A 19,640-nucleotide genomic window follows, 5' to 3' on the forward strand; every position below is an offset into this window, starting at 1 on the left:
AACACACAGAGCGAGACGCCAGCTCTGTGCTGCTCAATCTGGCAAGTGCCATCAAGTACCTGCACAGTCTTAATATTGTCCACAGACACAAAACCAGAAAACCTGTTGGTCAGTATGACACTATGAAGTATCTGTGCTGTTAGTGAATGGAGCTTCATGTACATCGCGACTTGATCACTGCAATGCACTTTACTCAGGTATTAGTCAGAGCTCCCTCCATCGTCTCCAGTTGGTCCAAAATGCTGTTGCCCGACTTATTACTGGGACAAAGAGGCATGAGCACATCACCTCACTCTCAGTATGTGCCCTCTTGTCCACTGAGATCCATGGATGGAGCCTTGCTGGTTACTCTCAGGTCGCAGTTTGTGACAAAGGGAGATTGTGCTTTTGCTGTCAGAGCCCCCACACTCTGGAATGCCCTGCCTATTGAACGAAGGCACACTAAAGTCCCTTCCTTGCCTCTTTTAAATCTCGTCTTAAAACTGTTCTCTTTGTAAAAGCTTTTGGGAATGTTTGACTGCTTTTGTTTTATACTGTTTTAATTTGTTGTTTTGTATTTATTCATTTTAACAGTTTTTTGGCCACTTGACATGTCTGTTTTTACCTTATTTGTTTTTATGTCTTCTTGTTAAGCACTTTGTAACATTGTTAAGAAAAGTGCTATATAAATAAAGTTTATTATTATATTATTATGTAAAAGCTTCCCATCTTCAAACCTCATAGGTCCATGTTTCCTATTAGTCCACATCCCTTTCTCCTCCTGCTACTTGTACATGCAGGCTTGCATTTACACCTAATAATTGAAAATACATTAAGGCATGTAACATACACCGAATATATAAATGAAGTTATTAAACTAAATAACTGTACACAACTCAAAAAGGTATTTACTGTCAACAGAGCTATTGCATTAAAAACAAAAGGCTACAAAATAAGGTGCATTATCATGTCAAGGTGTACACAAGGGAACAACACCACACTGTCCCCGGTTGTGTCCAAATAAATAAATCTATCATTATAGACTCATTATATACTATAGAGATTCAAAGACATTTGCAGCCTGTGTACACAACTTGATGTTAACTTCAGTTACCACCATCACAGCGGGTGCAGCAAAGCCACCAGCAGTACAGCACCACCAACACAGAGATGTAAGACAATACAAACTCAGCAGCAGCTGCAGCTCACAGAACCACACATCAAAGCTCAAAGACAGCCTTTACAGTTTTTACACAGTTTCTACCTTTTCTTTAAACAAGTCTGTTGTTGTACTCGCATGACTGAACGTCAGTCTGTCAAGGCCTCCTCAATCTGCTCCAGGTTCATGCTCAAAGCAAAAATATGCGCTCCTTAAACTCCAGAAAGTTTTGAGCTGAATAAGGCTCAGCATGCACACCAGGGATTATTGACACAAACAGCAGAGAGGCCTCACACACTTCACTGAAGATAGAAAAAGCTGGAGGATTCACTGTGCTAGTATTTAGGAGTTTAGTTAGACCTGGCATGCACCTGTGTGGGTGTGTTTGATTTGCATCACTGGGCATGCTTGCTGGGTGGTGCAGCAGAATCAGAATGGCATACCTTTTCTTTTTACATAGGACATGCTACTTTCTCATAACATGACACCCTCAATTTTGATCCTCTTGCTTTTATAGATCAACCCAGACAGATCAGCTGTTGTTACTTTGCAATGTATGTAGTTTAACTGAACAATTATAACTGCACAGATTGTAGATTCTAATATCATATTTGCAACAGTGAAATTACTTCTGCAGCTCTGTCATGTTATTTTTATAGTTATGTCCTGTTGTTGTTTGTAATATTTAGGATTATTTTGTTTACCTAAACAATTAATATTCCTAGTCATCAGTTACTTGATTGCGCTGTCATCTATCACTGGGACTTCTGACAGCTGTCAAACAGCTGTCAATCAGGCTCAGTGGGTGTGAGGTATCGTCCACTGTGCAGAGGATTGTGGGTCAGAATAGCCAGAAAAGCATGGTGGCTTGCATACTGCAAAATCAGACGGATGTAGTAGAACATCCTGGTATTTTTGGCATACTGCATTTGACATACTATGTATTAGACTAAATCTTTTTGTGGCATACTACATAGTATAGTAGTATGGGTATTGGAAAGCACAACACCTTTTTGGTCAAGTATGTGCACACATAAAAGGAATCAAACTCCAATTTTTTGCATTGCTCTCAAGCTATTTACGAGTGCACAGACGCATGCAGACATTTTGTTTTAATTTTTAAATCAGTGATTAATGTAGAAGTGGCTTTTTAACCTACTTTGTGTCAAGATACAATAGTGCTCCTCCTCTTCACCATAATTCATATTGAAGTTTTTGCATCCCTGACACCTGACCACTGAAAATACACATTCAACATTTATCTTTCACAGAACATCAGCTGAGTGCAGAGTGTCACCTCTGTGGACTTGGAGCTCTGTCCTGTTTCATTAGTTTTGCCAGTCTTTGGTCATAAACCAAAGTGCTGGACAAATTAAAGTTTTGACATGATGGCGCTGGAGGAAATGTTAAGGGAACACCAAAGTTATTACAAGCCCTCCTGAGGGGGTCGTGAATTTTATGTACCGAATTTCAAGGCACTCCATCCAGTAGTGGTCGATGTATTTCACTCAAAACCACATATGAGATGTTTCAGTCTAAAGTAGTGGTTCTGTGTGTGACTATGACTAAGACACAAAAAAAGGCTGAGATCCACTGGTCTGGACTAAAGTGGCAGACCAACTGACAGATATACATTGCACCCAAGAAATGTGAGGATCTAAGATTAGCATGAAATTTATCGAGCACCTTCAGACCTCCCCAGACCCCAGAGAATAAGCGATTTCTACTGCTTCTTCCTCCAGTGCAACCCTCATGTCAGAATATTATGTTTCTATACAAGCTATCTCACATCTCAGTGGCAGATACAGTAGCTGTGAAATTTGATTACCCCAGCAGGCTGCCTGTGAATATTGTGAGCACACTGCGCACCTGAAATGAATCAGTTTGATGCTTTAATCTCTTAAATTGTTCATTTAACAGACGAACCAGGTGGTGGTGTTAAAACTTCAATGAATTAGTTTTGACTGGTTAAATACCAACCAGTGTACTTTTCCAAAAATCCTCATCCCGTGGTACCACATAATTTCGTTCTCTCCTCTTTTCTCTCAAACCATCTGTGTTAACATGCTGCAGAAGACTGAGTGGCTTTTATTGCATTTTAAAGGTCACAGCTGGCACCGTTTACAACATCTCTGGAACACAAAGATCCCTCTGCCAGGATTATGTCAAATGCATCTCTGTGTCGTAAGTGTCATAAATTACTTTTTCCCTGTTAGCAGTATCTGCTGTCAAATCGGAAATGTTTTTGCGGCTGTGTACAACATCATAATGCCACATTAGCACTGGTGGATTATGAGACAATGGGCCCAGATATGCAAAGGGCCCCACCACCTTTCCTACACTGGAGCAAGATGCACAGACTTTGTGAGGGTTTTGCTTCTCTTTACAGTCATTATGCATCCTTTGTGGGTGTTCAGTGTCTTTTTGATGTAATTTTGTGTCTTTTTTTAGTTGTTTTGTGCCTCTTTGTAGTCATTTTACATCTTTTAGTGGTTGTTTTGTGTCGTTTTGTTGTCGCTTGGGTCTCTGAGGTAATTTTCTGTCTTATTGAGGTCATTTTGTGTCTGTTTGAGGTAAATTAATGTCTTTTTTGGTTATTTTTTTGTCGCTATGTAGTCATTTTATGTGTCCTTATAGTTGTTCTGTGTATTTTGAGGTAATTTTGTGTCTTTTTCTTTGTTGTTTCGTGTGTCTTTGTAGTCATTTTCTGTCTCCTTGTGGTTATTTGGGTCGTGTTGTTGTCGTTTGGGTCTCTTGGAGGTTAGTCTGTGTCTTTTTTTTGGTTGTTTGGTGTCTTTGTAGTCATTTTGCATCTTCTTGTGGTTGTTTTGTGTCATTTTGATGTCGTTTGGGGTAATTTTGTGTCTTGAGATAATTTTGTGTTTCTTTCAGGTAGTTTTGTCTTTTTTTTTGGTTGTTTCGTGTCTCTTTGTTGTCATTTTGCATCTTTTTGTTGTGTTTTTTGTTGTTGTTTTGTCATCCTTTGGGGTTCTTTAAGGTAGTTTTGTGTCTTATTGAGGTAATTTTGTGTGTCTTTGGGGTCATTTTATGTCTTTTTTTTGTTTTGTCGCTATGTAGTCATTTTGTGTCTCCTCGTGGTTGTTTGGTGTCTTTTTGAGGTAATTCTGTGTCTTTTTTTTGTAGTTGTTTTGTGTGTCTTTGTAGTCATTTTGCATCTTGTGGTCATTTTGTGTTTTGTTGTTATCCTTTGGGTCTCTTTAAGGTAGTTGTGTGTCTTATTGAGGTAATTTTGTGTCTCTTTGAAGTTATTTTATGTCTTTTTTTGGTTTTTGTGTCACTATGTGGTCTTTTTGTGTCTCCTTGTGGTTGTTTGGTGTCTCTTTGTGGTCATTTTGCATCTTTTTGTGGTTGTTTGGTGTNGTCTCTGATGTAATTTTCTGTCTCTTTGGGGTAATTTTGTGTTGCTATGTAGTCATTTGTTGTCTCCTTGTGGTTGTTTGGTGTCTTTTTGTGGTAATTTTGTGCTTTTATTAGTTGTTTTGTGCCTCTTTGTAGTAATTTTGCATCTTCCTGTGGTTGTTTTGTGTCGTTTTGTTGTCGTTTGGGCCTCTGTGAGATAAATTTGTGTCTAATTGAGGTAATTTTATGTCTTTGTTGGTTGTTTTGTGTTATGTAGTCCTTTTGTGTTTCCTTGTGGTTGTTTTGCCAGTTTTTGCAGTTCCTTTGCTTCTCTTTGTGTTTATTTTAAGTAGTATTCTGAATGGCATTTTGCAAGTACAGACCACGGGCCCCCCTGACACTTTAGGCCCTTGGGCCTGTGCCCAGTAGGCCCATTCAGTAATCCATCCATGGCTAATAGAGAACATGTAGATTTCAGCTGGGTCAACAACACAGACATCTATTTATGGCCCGTGCAGTTATTTATACAGAACTGTACATGACTTTGTTTGTCTTTTGCACACTCATGAGCACACAGAGTAAAGATATTCTCGATCTTGTATCCCAGGCATCTTTCTTCTCTCTATCTACCTCTTTTTGTCCTGTTGTTTTGATATGGGCCTGTGCCACTGGGAGTCCGCTTGTTTCTCTTTTCTCGTCCTCCCAGGGAGAGAATGAGGGAACTCCCACTCAGAAGTGGGGCGTTCGGTTCTACTCATTAAAAATAATTGGTCTCTGTTCAATTAAGGCTCAGCGATGCTCCTTTGATCTAGCTGGCTTGGTGTTTCTTATCTGCGTCTTTTACATCCAAATCAACTGCACAGAGTTGGCAAAAGTATTTTATAATTGGTTCTAATGTGTTTACTTCCGAAAGATGGGAGGGGGGAAAGAGGAGCTGCTTGGGAGTGATTATGTTTGAATGAAATGAGTTCTGATGGGTAAAGAGAGTGAATTCAAGCCTCTGCTGCAGCACCTGAGACAGACAGCTGTCCCAAGACGACAAAAACAGATCACTTTCCCTTCCCTCTGCCTCACCGTCTCTGTGATTTGGCCTCTCCTGTTTGCAGATGAACACAGCGAGTAATACTGCGAGCAAACACGCTCACTCACACTTAAGAGACATAAGACACAGTTCATGCACGGTGCACACATGCACCTACACACACTGTAAGCCCACTCACCCAGCCACCCGCCCACACACCCACTCACACGCTCTGTATTTGTTACTCTCACACACACTCTATCACTTTATTGAAGAAGCTCTGCAGTATGAGCATGTTAATGTGCTGGCAGTGGTTCCTGTTACAGGGGGGGGGGGGGGCTGTTCTGTTGAATCCCAATAGCCCAGGGACAGAAAGGATACTAAGCCAAGCTTTGACTGCAGTTATGCTCCAACACTGCTACTTTAATAATTTTCCCTCTCATCCCCCCTTGCTCATCCTCTTTGCACCCCTCTTTCCCTCCCTTCCTCTACGTTCTCACTTTCCTAATCTCTATTCCCTCTCCACCTCTGTATCCAATTTGATACATTTCTCCTCAATCTAGCCTTCTTTTTCTGCACCCTACATCTACTCTATCTCCTTTTCTTTGCACCTACTCTTCTTTTCTTTAATGAGTTTGTGTAATTCTCACCAAATTCACCTCACAGTTCTACATGCATAACACACACATGGTGGAGATTGATGCATTTTTTTTTAACAAAAACGCCTGTTGGGCATTCATTGTGGCTGAGCTACTTAAATGCGTGCTCATCAGTGCGTTAACATGTGATATTACAAGACATGTTATGCACACACAGGCATGTATCAGTGAATATGCAAATACAGTGTAAGTGCCGCACACTCACACAGATGCATGCATGAATGCCACACACACACATCTTTTGTCTCTACGCAGATTGCATACAAAAGCTACAGTATGCTTTAATAGGGCAAGATTAGCTTCAGTCACTGGCATAACAATTGAAGGAACATCAGAGATATAGAAGATGAATGGATGCCTGTAAAGCTGCTGGTTTATAGCTTTGCTGGTCTACCATGAAGATCAGTGGGAAACATCAAACACACTGCAGACATTTATGACATTTAAAGTCTATCTGGGTTTAACAAAGAGAAGAACAGCCTCCTCTGCTGGAATGAAAATACTGTGGCAGAGAGAAACCTGCCAACAAAAGAGGACCCGTGAGGACACAAGTACTTTGATGTGTGATGAATGACTGAGTGAATGAATGTAAGTGATCTTGGTTGATTTGAAGTATAACAAATGCTCATTTCTACATGCCGGCGGAGCACCGCTGGTCGTCAAGGAAGCCTGCCGAGTTTCTCAGCTCTCTGCAGGGCTCTTGTAACTTGCGCAGCTTTTCCACAGGAACTGCTCATTTACTGATCATTAAATATTCAGTGGCCACTTCATTGTGTACACCTCCTACAGACCGTCAGGTGTACTGTAAATAATGCAGGTGTGCAGGATCAAGAGGGTCAAGTATTGTTCAACTAACTGCGGGAGTTAGAAGCACCTGAAGTGATTCACCACATTAACTTTCATTAAAAGATACTATGCAGGTTTTTCCTGAAAAATGTGGACTCATACAGATGTGATCCCACTCATTCATCACTTATAACCCACAAGAGGTGTGTGGTGGTGCAGAGTCTCTGCCCTCTGCCTGGATTTATATATTTTTTTCTTATTTTCTGTGTTCAGGACTTTTATGAGTGTGAACCCACACAGTGCTCAGGTGAGGTTGGGGCTTTATAAAAAGGTAGCAACCAGGTACCAGACCTTTGTAGTCGTGTGTCTCTTTGTAGTTGTTTTGCTCCTTTTTGTAGTGATTTTGTGTCTCTATTCAGTTCCTTTGCCTCTCTGTGGTCATTTTCAGTCTCTTCCTGGTCAGTGTGTTTTAATTTGAGTGTCATTTTGCAGGTGAGGGCCAGGGGACCTCCCTTACACCTTGGGCCCCTTGGCCTGGGTCGTGCAGGCCCTTTTATTAATCGTTCCATGCTCTCTAATTATTTTGGCAAAGTCATACCTCAAAGAATGTAAGCTTTAGTGGCTTGGTTTATTGAATGAAATGAAAGCTGAGCATGTCACCATATACATTCATGTACAGTTTGCAGCAGGGTTCCACCATTATACATATTCACAGGCAGTTTGATTTGAGGTGCAGGCAAATTAAAGCTGCCATAATGTCCTCTCAGAATACCCTTCAACAAAGAACATTTATGCGAGCATGAACAGCAGAAAGCACTTTGTGTTTTTAAACACAATGCAGCTGAAAATGATTGTAGAGAGTTAGCAGGCAGTCCAGGTTTTCCAGTAGAAGACTCTGCAGCCAGTCTTGCGAGTCGTCATGCCACCAAACAGTCCACGTCGATTCTTCTTCTGTTTCTCCATGTCTGTGGATTCTTTGAAGACATTTCCAAATTTTTCAAATTTGAAAAGTTTATAAAGCAAGTCCATGAAGCTCTGTTTCTTTGTCGATTCCTACAGAGGAAAATAGTGACATCATGTAAATGTTAAAGCATTGTAAACATTTACAGGCTAAATATGAAACTTCACTTTACCAGGTTTGTGCTTAAGGGAGATGGGAATTTCTACCAAACTGTAAATCTGTTTCTGCAACAAAACTTTTGCATTTGTTGCTCATAGCCAGAGACGGGAATGCAAACTTGTACTGTAATCTCTAATCTGCAATTTCATGGAGGTGCAGCTCCATGAAATGAGGATAATCAAATGACAGTAATCGGGCAGGTAGCTCTGACAGCAACCAGAATGACTCAGTGGGGATGAAATTACACTTTTAACAGATCACAGTAAATAAAATGTTTGTGCACAAGTATGGACAAACTTTATGTATTGAGGAGCGGTGGGCAGGACGTCCTGATGTCTGCAGTGTAATCACAGCTGTGACCTGCGGCCTGGTTTCAACCACCGGGAAGGATGGTATTCTGTGTTGTACTAAACATAAGAACACATGAAGAAAGGCGTTAAGGAAATATAAAAGCATCTTACCTGGTTGTCTTGTAGTTTTTCAAGCCCCGGCAATGAGTCTTGCTGAAGCTGGAGGTCTTTAAATCCCTGCTCGGTCTCTGTATTTTCTGCAACACTTGATGCGAAACACAAAAGTGCCAAAATGCACAAGATGTGGGCCATCCTTTTTCGAGCTGTCTTGCTTGTTTGCTTCTTGCTGTGAGAACTGTTTGGTAAGACACCACGGCATCCACTGCTGATGTCACGCCACAGCGAGACGTCTGTTTTTAAAGTGGTACCTGGGCCCAAAAAGGGAGGAGGAGTGAGTCTGTTGTTTGCGTAAAAGACCATCCTCAATTTGGTGTTTGCCTCCATCAACGCACTGAAGCGTGTAGTCTGTAATTTACAACAGCCATTAGGAGTGAGACAAAAGCTCTAAATAAGGACATTTTTGCCACCCAGGTCTTTCCCGGTGTCATCATTTACATAAACACACTGTAATCTGGTTGTAGAAATGAAGGTCATCCTGATGCTGTCATCGGCGTTACTTGCAAATGTGAAAGATCCCTTCCGCCTCCTTGTTTAAAAGCAAATCCCTGTAAGAGAAGTGCAATGTGCACTCATGTAAAATAAAACATTAATGATGCTGACATGGGGGAAACAATGATTTCATTAACCCCGCTGTGCCGTAAAAGTTGAATCAACGGGCAGCAGCAGAGACACCAGGATATCCAGAGGCCATAAAGGTCAACTTATCATTTGTTACACCCGCGTGAGTTTGTTCTGTTCATCTCTATAATGAGGTTTCTGCTCTGTTTCATTTGTCACAGGCTTTAATGATTTTGTAATCGCACATAAATATGCAACTGCATTACATGGACGGAAGATTTAGTAACCCTTTTAAAATCATCATGTTTATTAGGAAATGCAAGGGTTATTAAGTTAGTGTGTATTATTTAGATGAATGTAAAGGCAAAGTGCGTCTGAAGACTTTCTACAATTGTAAATAGTGAATTCTGTTTGGAGCAAAATGGGAAAACAAACTAACATATGCTCCATCTCCATTACCGCCAGCAAGAGTTAATGAGCCAGGTTTATCTCAAAGGATCAGCACAAGCCACAACAGGTATTAACTGAATGGCAGGAATGTTGTAACAACAACAACAATAACAACAGCAGAAGACTTTATAATTCAGTCGAGGTAAGTTAAATAAATTATTTTCAAGTCAATACATCTGCGAACAATAACTACGAGAGGATCACTTGTTGGATAGTATTATTTTAATCTTTGTAGGTATACAGTTACATCTGGGTTATCCCTCATAATCAGCATTACTGTGGGTGAAGTCTCGCTATGAAGGTGTAGTTTCATTTCCCATAGAATTAGGCCTAAATGTGGACAGAGGACAATCCAGTCCCACCCTATCTTATGACAACTGCAAGTGACTTGAAAGGTTTTAACAGTTATTACTTGAAGAGACAGTTCACCCCACAGGTATACAAATTAATAAATAGCTAATAACCAGTGTAAGTGTGACAGGCAACGTCTCTGTAGTTTGTATGGAAATTACTCTGCAAAAAAATGTTCATAATATGAAGTTTCAAGAGGTCACAGCTATTGACTTCACCTGTAGTTATTCTGGATTAACACCATGGATGGATAACTGAATTAGCCAGCCAGGCACAGGCCCAAGGGCCCAAAATATCAAGGGCCCCCCCCCCCCTGACTTTTTTCTGCAAAATGTCCCTCAAATTAACTCATACCAACCAGAAAGAGACTTAAAATGACCCCAAAAAGACCAAAAAGAGATGCGAAGGTACTGCAGAGACACAACAACACAAATGGGCAAAACTACCACAAAGACTCACAAAATAACTACAGACACAAAAGGACCAAAAAGACACAAAATCAGCCCAAAGAGACACAAAAAGACCACAAAGGCACTGCAAACAGACACAAAATATCTACAAAGAGACAAAAAAACGACAGATAAAGACACAAAATTACCCAAGAGACACAAAAGGACCAAAAAAGACACAAAATGACCTCAAAGACACACAAAACAACCACAAAGAAACCAAAAGCAACCACAAGGCAACACCAAATCAGCCCAAAGATATCTACAGAGACAAAAAACTACCAATAAAGACACAAAATTACCCAAAAGAGACACAAAAGGACCAAAAAAGATACACAATTACCAAAACAGACACAAAAAGACCACAAAGAGATGCAAAGGCACTGCAAAAGAACACAAGATAACTACAGAGACACAAAATGACCTCAAAGAGACACAAAACAACCACAAAGACACCAAAAACAACCACAAGGCTACACAAAATCAGCCCAAAGAGACACAAAACGACCACAAAGGCACTGCAAACGGACACAAAATTATCTACAAAGAGACAAAAAATGACCAATAAAGACACAAAATTACCCAAGAGACACAAAATGGCCTAAAAAAGACACAAAAAGACCACAAAGAGACACAAAGGCATTGCAAAGGGACACAAAATAACTACAAAGATATACAAAAGGACCAGAAAAACACACAAAATGACCTCAAAGAGACACAAAACAACCACAAAGAAACCAAAAACAACCACAAGGCGACACAAAATCAGCCCACAGAGACACAAAAAGACCACACAGAGATGCAAAGGGACACAAAATAACTACAAAGAGACATAAAACATCTAATAAAGACACAAAATTACCCAGAAAACACACAAAAACACCACAAAGAGATGCAAAGGCACTGTAACTACAAAGATACACAAAAGGACCAAAAAAGTCACAAAACAACCACAGAGAAACAAAAAACAACCTCATGGCGAAACAAAATCAGCCCAGAGAGACACAAAAAGACCACAAAGAGATGCAAAGGGACACAAAATAACTACAAAGAGACATAAAACGACCGATAAAGACACATAATTACCCAAAAGAGACACATTAACTACAAAGAGATGCAAACAACAACAAAAGAGAGGAAAAAACCACCACAAAGTCTGTGTGTCTTGCCCCTGTGTAGGAAAGATGGTGGAGTCTTTTGCATATCTGTGCCCAGGGGCCCATTGTCTCATAATCCACCCATGATTAAGATCTGACATGAACTCGGGAATAAAAAAATCTTATAATGGAATCTAAATGTGTTTCATAAAGTTTCAATTTTTCAAAATTCAGCATGTAGTAATTATTTCCCCTCCAACACATGAAGATGTAAACGCATGAACAGATGTGTTTCTAAGGCACATGTATGAAGGAAACTGAAAGGACACGTCCTTCTCACATAGGAGACAACCTTGAAGCGCATCAACCTTTCAACAAAACGCCATTCTAACCCAATTATAGAGGTGTAGAAGCCTAATATAGCTGCCTAAACAATTAGTAAGTGCACTGTCGGGAGCAGAATAATCCTGTTAAGAAGGCTACCAAGAGCACTTTACAGCAAAGAGTGTTTCTATCCATGCTGACAACTGTCTGCACCAGGCCATGTAACACTCATTTAATTTAAGGTGGCATTCAAGGAGTGGCTGCATGTTACATCAGGACTTTTTTTCAGATGTGTTGGAACTGGAGTTTTAATGAGTTGAGGTTTTGCTCCAAAAACGTCAAAAAAATTAATTAGATAATCAGTGCGATACTTCATCACGGGTTTTTAATTCCCATAAGAGGGTTCAGCTCCTCTTCAGTTGTTACTTGTGTTAGCTGCCTGCCTTACATAAGCATATGAGGCTGCTTGTTATTTCTGACTCTGAGCAATCGATGTTGGAATATCTGCGTGCCAAAAAGCAACAGCATTTTGAACACGGTGCTGTTTGAGGACATTGTTGTACCTTTTTGCATCTAGGTATATGGGGAGTTTGCGTCTATTGATCACGGTGACAGATATGGATGAGCGAGCCTGAATGACTGGTCCTCAGGGACGTATTACTCTGCTGAGAGAGGAGCGTAGAGAAATAAGAATCACAAGAGGGATGAGGCTATTCTGAGGGGAAAATTAGCTGGATTATTTCTGATAACAGCTTTTCAAACCACTGGTCACATGTGGAATCAACAGGGAGATTAACACGCTGTAAAAATAACCATTATTCATTCTTCATTTGTATTTAATTTTAATATCTTCTCCTCCAATCGACAAACCAAAACGAGAGAGATGGAATGTAAAAGAAATGATTTCACAGTATCTCCTCGCAAGATCTTAATGTGCATTTTTAGACCCGAAGCCACAGAGACAGCCTCCCGACAGTTCATTTAAAATGGATTGGAGAAAGTTGTAGGCAGTATGAGTCATAAAGTCTTTTCCATGCACCATTTAACATGCTGAAAATCAAAGAAATGCTTTTAGAGCGAGGGCAGGAATGACTCAATATTTGCGCGTGAACACACAACGTAATGGTTCCAAAGCAAGACTGTGTCACATTTACGACATACTACCTCTCCGGATGTCATAGGAAAATGTGTGTCATCTGTTGTGACCTCATGCGTCTTAACGTCACCCACTGACATCAGCTCTGTGTGGTTAGGTTAATCATTTCTCAGCTGTACATATCAGGACATTTAGTGCATCAAGACACCTTTGGTCACACGGATATGGCAACATAGGTGGCGTGGGTGTTGTGCTTGTTTTCCATATGTCACTCACAAGTTAAGTATTTGCAAGCATTTAAAGTAAAACAGAATATCTCTCCTATTGCTGCAACTAGTAGTACTTTTATCACTGCTATTACTGGCTGTTATTGAAGCAGGAATAATTATACACAGATGGCACACTACAGCCTCTATAACATATAATGAGTTATTGAAGGTTTTGTTTATGTTAATATACACTTTTATCAGCGCCTATATAACACCTGCAATTACAGATGATTGGCAGTTTGCTTGAAATGTGTCGAAGTGTGTTTCCCTCAGACTCATAAACACAGATTTGTAACTTGAATGCATCAGTTGAGCAAACACGTCGACACTACAAACTACCAATCTGACTGTTTAATCTCGTGTTTCACGTTTTCATTCTTCAAATGATGTTGGAAAAAGTAATACTGAATGTTAAAAACTGTCCCCACGTCTTTCGTCTCCTCTACCACCTGGCTGATGTTTGCTGCAGACTCGACAGCGGCTGATGACGCTTTGTAGAGAAGGTCCCTTCACTGTCTGAGGCACAGGTTTACTGTAGGAGAGAACAAAACACACAGACAAACGCAAAGTTAGAAATGTAATTATAAATCCTAAATAGAGTTTTGGATTACAGCTGCATAATAGCTTAATTTAAAGGCCCAGTGTGTAGGATTTAGGGGCATCTGTTGGCAGGTTTTTATTGGATTATCTTCACCTGAAAATAAGAAATCATTGTGTTTTCTAACCTTAGAATGAGCTGTTTCAATCTACATATCGAGTGAGTCCTTGGCCGCCATGTTCCTACTGTATCCCAGAACAGAAAAACCAAACAATGGCTCTGGGGCCATTCCCATTTTGCATTCTCTTGTCAGTAGGGCTGAGGCGACGCGCCATTTATCGATTTATTAGCATCAACGCGTCGGTTCAAACAAACAAAATGGCAGCATGCAGCTGCAGCTGTGTGTTTTTGTAGGTTTCAATTACCTGGTCTGCTTGTTTTGGAGAAAAGGGGGGAGCTCTGAGGATAATTCAGCTGCCAATAAAAACCTCCTGAACAATGAACACTTGTGTAATCCTAACTGAAAGTTTATACTTAGCACATTGAAGAAGCTTCAGCTGGTTGCAATCGCTACATGCCAATTAAACCCTACACACTGCTCTTTCAATTTAAAGCAACATTGCAAAGTAGTTCATTACTAGTAAGCTACCAAATCACAAAAAAACTGTCCTTTCTAAGATAGGATAAGATTTTGATTCTTAAAAGCACTATAGCCTAATTATCATAGGACATGCAAAACCAAGACAAACTAGCAGCTGTTCAGGTCATCATGAAACACCCAACCCTGTGAAAGAGAGGCATCCCCCATGGCATGCATCCACGACTCTGAACACAGAAGGGAACAGTTTACCTGAACATGCTGTTAGGGTCTAGGGAAGCCAGCCAGTAGCTATAAGAATCAGGGTAGTAGTTACACGTTCCCCTGCCGTGGCACTCGATGAAGGGCACTTGGCGGAAACTTTCAAGGCACGAGCCAGGAGATACCAGGAGCTGGGAGGAGCCCTCTGCTCCAGCGCCCGTTTGCTAGAACAGATAAAGGTCAAAGGAAGAAAATTACATGGAAAATAGTTGATGAGAGGATCCAGGGTTTCAGGAGAAAACAAAACACTGATGTCTTTACCATGACAAATGAGTATCCAGTCCATAGTGACACCCAGCCTTGTGGACATACAGGTATCAGCGTTGTCTGGCTGTGGATGGCTATGACATTGGAGGTGGTTTCACACACTGAGCACCTATAAACCAGCCAACACATAAGCACACTCATATTAATGTTGTTCCAAGTCATCTTTAATATCCTTAATAGAACTGTGAATGAGGTGAGTTTTAAGATGATAAAATTACTATTTATGTAAATGGAGTCTGGCGGGTTTGATGATAGCAAACGTGGTTATATTGCAACCCTCTCACTCAATACTGGACCAATTTCAAAAACTGTTGGTCCCATTAGTGACTTAGACACAAGAACATGGGAAAATAGGGTCCATGTTGAAAAATACAAACAAATAAAAATAAAACTGAAGAGAAATTATCAGAAAATGTACAGTATTTTGTATTTGCTAAGGAAACACGTCTGTGTATATGCGTGCATGCTCCTGTCCCACCTGCTGATGTAGGAGGCCAGTTTATTCCCTGTGATTGAAACCATGTTTGCAGGCATAGGAGTGTCAGTGGACAACCAGTAGGAGTAGTCATTACGTGAAGCATAGCGGCAGTTACTCTCTGTGTCACAGAACAGGTAGGGCATGGTGGAGAAACGAGGGAGACAGCTTCCCGTGGTGCCTGAGAAACAGTGTTAGAAAAGTCATGGTCATGAAATGACTCAAGCAAAGATGCAGGTTTTTAAGATGCAGACTATTCCTGTTCACGATCTTACCAAGGTCCTGACCATGAGCTCTCTCATTTCCGTTGATGAAGAGGAAGGAGTAACCAGAGTAGATGCGGCTGGTGCCATGAGGGCAGTCGGGCACACTGGTGCTCTGACTGTGTCTGGCTATGAGGAAACTGTCGACATAACCTGGACCACCTCTGCCTGGCAACCCTGGGGGACCCTTTTTGCCTGGTTTTCCAAGAGCGCCTGGTGGACCTGCAGAGGAAACACATTATTAATTCAAAAACTGAACAATGGTGGCAAGTGACGTCATGTGGAGGATTTTGTTTGAGGATTTTTTGGGTATCCTACAGTCTTTGTCACCGCTAAATCTCTCTGTTGGACTGAGGAGCTTGGTTTTAATATGTATTTCATATGGTGGCAAGAAACTTAACTGGGAGGGTGCAACACAGGGTTCAGATTTTCCACTAAATCCCTCACTGGCTTCCCACCCACATACAGAAGTGCATAACCCAGCCATAAGTATGAATCTGGTTCTCATTAGTGTTTTGCCACTGCAGCACTGTTATGCACCATTATGTGGTAACTGTAGACAGATATTAGAACAAGCTCCTAATGATGTCATCATAACATATCTTCTAGTCTGCACCAATAAACACTCCCATCAGCCCACACACATGCACACACCTGGCAGCCCTGCACTGCCTTTGTTTCCTTTGTGGCCAGTAAATCCGGGCGGGCCGTCTGGCGTGAAACCGCGCTCTCCTTTGATGCCTGTCCGACCTGGAACAGAAAAATGTCGTGTCACATGGTGCAAAGAAACCATTATATAGTTATAAGAAGCAAATAGTCCATGGAGCAGACCAAAGAGAAATTGACATAATTAGATGCTGTATCCTTGGCAAAGTAGTAGCACATCTTAAAATCAATGCATAGACGAAGCTGAGATAAAAAAAAATCTTGGACCTGGTGGGCCTGCTGGTCCTGCTGGTCCAGTGCTCCCTGGGGATCCTTGATTGCCATGGGGACCAGGTGAGCCGGGAGGTCCTGGTTCATATATCACCCTGACAAATGCTGGTTCACCTTTTAAGCCTGTAGTGATAGAGCAGGAGCATTTAGGAAGCTATAACACCTGTAGGCCATGACTGACTGTCTAGAATTAGTAAATGTCAGTGGTGTGCTAACAGTGACAGTATTCAAGTGCTAGACAGGTTATCTGACAGCGATGGATGGAGTATTGCATCTATGCTGTGAGTCATAACTGAAGATATTAACTGGGCTCAGTGTAATTCCTGGTTATTCTAAAGAGTGATAAGACAAACTTTGGCTGTACCAGGTCGTCCAGGAAATCCTTTCACCCCAGGTGGACCAGGAGGGCCTGGGATGTATCCAGGGTCTCCCTTGCCACCTAAAAAACACAGGTCATAAATATATATCAAGGGAATAAGCTTGTCATCACACCCTACGCATGAATTCAATCTCATCGGATATCACATAAGAAAAGTGAAATGAATCTTCATAAATCTTATTCTTCTCTGTCCACTTTATTCTCTGTCCCATTTGTATTTCATCACAGGTGTGGGGACATAAATCAATTGTGGACTATTACTCTTGTGTGATGACAGATCTGCCGTTGTCTGGGGAAGAATTGAAGGAGAATACCTAATCTACAGGCTGAAGTTAAAATGATAGATTACCAGGGGGCCCATAGTTTCCAGGAGGACCGGGATCACCTTTTGGTCCTGGGTCTCCATGTCTGCCCCTTGGACCCTTGGGAGACAAATGAAACAATGAAACTTCAAAGATTAGACCTATGTAGTTCAGGGAGACTGAAGACTTTGCTTCAGTTGTGTAACTGCAGTTGGTGCTTGAGAGTAATCTCATCTTGGTTATTGTGCTGAAAGAATAGGTTCACTGTTTAAAGGCTCTTTTAACAATTATTGCGTTTTTAAAAACCTTTGCTAAGGAAAATCACCTCTCCTTTGTTACAGGTACACTATGCAAGAAATGTCCGCTACTGTTGGTAAACAGTATCGCAGGCGAAAGTGAAAGTGAAAGCCAACCCCAGCTTTGTCGCATTTCACCTCCCTTTATTTGTGGCGGTTTTTTGGTGCTGTGTTTGTGATTTTTGTAGCTTCCCCTTGGACCTCTGCTGCTTACAGTCTGGCACCTGGTCGCTACCTTTTTATAGTGTCCCAACCTCACCTGTGCACTGTGCCCAGGAACGTCCTGAACACAGCAAAATAAGAAGTACACAAAAAAACACAGGCGGAGGGCAGGTTCTCTGCAGATAAATACACCGCCATACACCTTTTAGTGGGTCACAAGAGATGATTAAGAGGGATTACTATTGAGTCTATACATTTCTTTTTTTTAAATCCTTTATAGCAAAGCTTTAAATACAAATATGGATAGAAGTAGTGGATTTGAATCCTTATTCTCCTTTGTAAAAACTTTTTTGAATTTATCAGGTATTCCTCAAAAATTAAATGTCGGGCTCACTTACTGGTGGACCCTCAGGGCCTTGATCTCCTCTGAGTCCACTATAGCCTGGACCTCCTGTATGACCTGGGTCCCCTTTGTCTCCTTTTAACCCAGGCACTGTGGGACCAGGAGGGCCAGGTACACCACGACAGCCTATATATATGCAGTTGAGAGGAGAGGGATATTTCAGTGCAACTGAGACCCAAGTAAAGAAAGTGAAGAACTGATATGTCAAAGTAGCCTTTTGTCTCATGTTTGTACACAATGCAGAGAACAGCCACACCAGGGGTCCGTTTCACAAAGCAGGTTCAACAAACTCTGAGTCTAATCCTGAACTCTGAGTTGATCTACTCTGAGATAGGAAACTCTGAGTTTCCAGTTCCAGAACAGCTGATTTGAATCAGGTTAATAAACTCGGAGTAGTTTCACCTGGAGTTAAGCGCGTGCACCACAACTACAAAAAGCCAGCATCAATGGAGCCCCGATTCGACGAGTCACCATGGCAACGGGGAAGAGTAGGGCTGCTTTTTTCACCCCACTAGAATTAGAAAGCTTAATGTGCTCATACGGCGAGTTTGCACACGTTTTCAAAAAGAAGTGCAACACCGCTGCAGTTGCAAAAGAGAGGGAGACGGCGTGGGAGAACATTGCTGCTCGGGTCAGTGCGTAAGTTTAAATGTAGTCCTTTGCAATCACAATAATATTACAGGGGAAAACTGCTTGAATGGTAGCCTATTAATTTATTTCATTTAGGTGCAATCCCGCGGGGGAGAAGCGCACTTGGCAGCAGTTTAGGATGAAATATAAAAACATTGTTCAAACAGGTAAGACCTCGGCATAATCTCATGGGGGTACCTCATTTTGATCATGTTTTACATTGTAAAGTAAATATGAAGTGGCTGTTTGACTGTGCAGTTGTTTTATCCCCAACATAATGCTGTTTTCACACACATAAATGTCTTCTCATCTATATCATGTTCTGTTAAATAATTAAGCCTATTTAAACTAACACAGACTTCTACTCAGCCATTGTACAAAAAACTTCCATTTGCAAAGAAACGCAGCGCAACACACAATATCTGCTGCGATGTGAGAGCATGACTACGACTGGTAGTGTTGCAAATGTAAGGACGGATTAGGTTGTGTATGTAGATGATGGACTGTGACGTGAAACGGTAGGCTATAGCTCAAAAAGATAATTGTCTGGAAATGCTAAAACATCTATGCATGGTCTGATAAGCTCAAAAAGATAATTGTCTGGAAATGCTAAAACATCTATGCATGGTCTGATAACCATCTCCCGACGAATATTTAATTCTCTGCGCAGTAATGCTGCACCTTCATCCACGGGATCGTTATCAAAAGGACATGCCATGTTAGTGAAAAAAGTTGCCACCTACTGTGCCTAATGGACTTCTAATATACTGACTGATTTTTTTAATGATTTTTTAAAATGACAGACGGCAGAACTAGGCTACACCAAAACTCGCCTGCTGACTGAATGAATGAGGAAATCAGATGGAGCGTGTGGCTCTGAAAGAGGCCGGAGACTGAGAGAAACTCGAGGTTCATTGAGAAAAACCTGGTCCCGACCAGGTTAGGTTCATAGAGTCTGTTACTACAGTAACTGACCGAGAGC

General features: G+C 41.1%; 1 protein-coding gene across 1 annotated transcript in view; it reads right to left on the reverse strand.

Moving 5' to 3' along the window:
• Positions 1-13,544: 13,544 nt before the first annotated feature.
• The window catches only part of LOC126409163 (collagen alpha-5(IV) chain-like), a 30,718-nt gene continuing 24,622 nt past the window's right edge, over positions 13,545-19,640 (reverse strand). The window contains exons 42-51 of the mRNA XM_050075123.1: positions 18,024-18,154; positions 17,215-17,287; positions 16,851-16,925; positions 16,484-16,609; positions 16,205-16,300; positions 15,563-15,772; positions 15,291-15,468; positions 14,807-14,921; positions 14,537-14,709; positions 13,545-13,680 (exon numbers count right to left, since the gene is read on the reverse strand). Coding sequence (XP_049931080.1) covers positions 13,560-13,680; positions 14,537-14,709; positions 14,807-14,921; positions 15,291-15,468; positions 15,563-15,772; positions 16,205-16,300; positions 16,484-16,609; positions 16,851-16,925; positions 17,215-17,287; positions 18,024-18,154 — 1,298 coding nt within the window. The 3' untranslated portion in view covers positions 13,545-13,559. The remainder of the gene's footprint in view (positions 13,681-14,536; positions 14,710-14,806; positions 14,922-15,290; positions 15,469-15,562; positions 15,773-16,204; positions 16,301-16,483; positions 16,610-16,850; positions 16,926-17,214; positions 17,288-18,023; positions 18,155-19,640) is intronic.

The sequence above is a fragment of the Epinephelus moara genome, chromosome 21 (genome assembly GCF_006386435.1).
Source record: "Epinephelus moara isolate mb chromosome 21, YSFRI_EMoa_1.0, whole genome shotgun sequence".
Lineage (NCBI taxonomy): Eukaryota > Metazoa > Chordata > Actinopteri > Perciformes > Serranidae > Epinephelus > Epinephelus moara.